The following is a 1018-nucleotide window of genomic DNA, read 5'->3' as shown; positions in this document are numbered from 1 at the left end:
AGGTGCTAAAATACTGAGCTGAATGGGCTTGACTATGAAAGAAAAACTATATGAGAAAAATACTGGACATAAGAAGCCATCGCCAGGCAAGAGCTCATTGTGTGAATAACAAACAGAATAATGAAATGAGAAATGACTGTACAATAAGACAGATAGTTAATCTATGAAAACCACGATATACTGAACAATGATGCAAGCTGACAGACTAAGGAACAAAAAGCATAGAGAAACTGTAAGCAAAACATAGCTTCCAAAACTTCTTGTGATCTCAGTACACACATCTAAATAGTGGGGCTGTTCATTCATGCACTGAACACAATCTGACTGAAATATGACGCATGAAAAAATTCTAATATCTGAACAAATATACTAATACTAATCTCTGAACAATAGCACTCAAGCATGCTACTAAACAATGAACATTCTAGCCTGGACGCCCAGAGGAGCACGCTCTGAGATGCAGACGAAGACCCAACAACTGGAGAAACGAATCCGCGCGAACTGAAAAACGATCAGCTGTTTTTGTTTTTGGAAAAATGAAAAGAACATGCAAGTTTCAATGATATCAAAATCAGACAGCATAACTTGACTTGCATAACTTAGTCCATTCAATCCAATACATAAAGATATAAGGTCTGTCCCCATCAGACGACACAAGATAACTTCAAACGAACAGCACGCCACCAGCAATACTTCTGGAACCAAGCTCGCATCGTCGATTCTTCTTCCTACGAGAAGCACGGGGAACACTACGGCGACATATACTAATACTGATAGGTATAGGTATGACTTGCTGCAGAGTCAGGCGGTAGGAAAAGGAGCGAAGGGGAACGGGGCACTCAGATCTGACGGGCAAAGCCGTCTAGTTGGTCTTGTTGGGGCACTCGCGCGAGAAGTGGCCGGACTCGCCGCAGGAGAAGCAGCCGCCACCGCCACCACCACCGCCACGGCCGCCACCACCTCCGTAGCCACCGCCACCGCCGCCGCCGCCCTGGGGGCAGTCCCTGGAGATGTGGCC

At 45.6% G+C, this 1018-nt stretch overlaps 1 protein-coding gene across 1 annotated transcript in view; it reads right to left on the bottom strand.

Annotated features, from left to right (window-relative positions):
• Window positions 1-560: 560 nt before the first annotated feature.
• LOC119279951 (glycine-rich protein 2-like) overlaps window positions 561-1018 on the bottom strand; it is a 1355-nt gene continuing 897 nt past the window's right edge. Inside the window, exon 2 of the mRNA XM_037560999.1 lies at window positions 561-1018. This exon is cut by the window's right edge and continues 1 nt beyond it. Coding sequence (XP_037416896.1) covers window positions 863-1018 — 156 coding nt within the window. The 3' untranslated portion in view covers window positions 561-862.

This window comes from Triticum dicoccoides, chromosome 1A (genome assembly GCF_002162155.2).
Source record: "Triticum dicoccoides isolate Atlit2015 ecotype Zavitan chromosome 1A, WEW_v2.0, whole genome shotgun sequence".
Classification (NCBI taxonomy): Eukaryota; Viridiplantae; Streptophyta; class Magnoliopsida; order Poales; family Poaceae; genus Triticum; species Triticum dicoccoides.
This window is presented reverse-complemented; position numbering and strand designations above follow the sequence as displayed.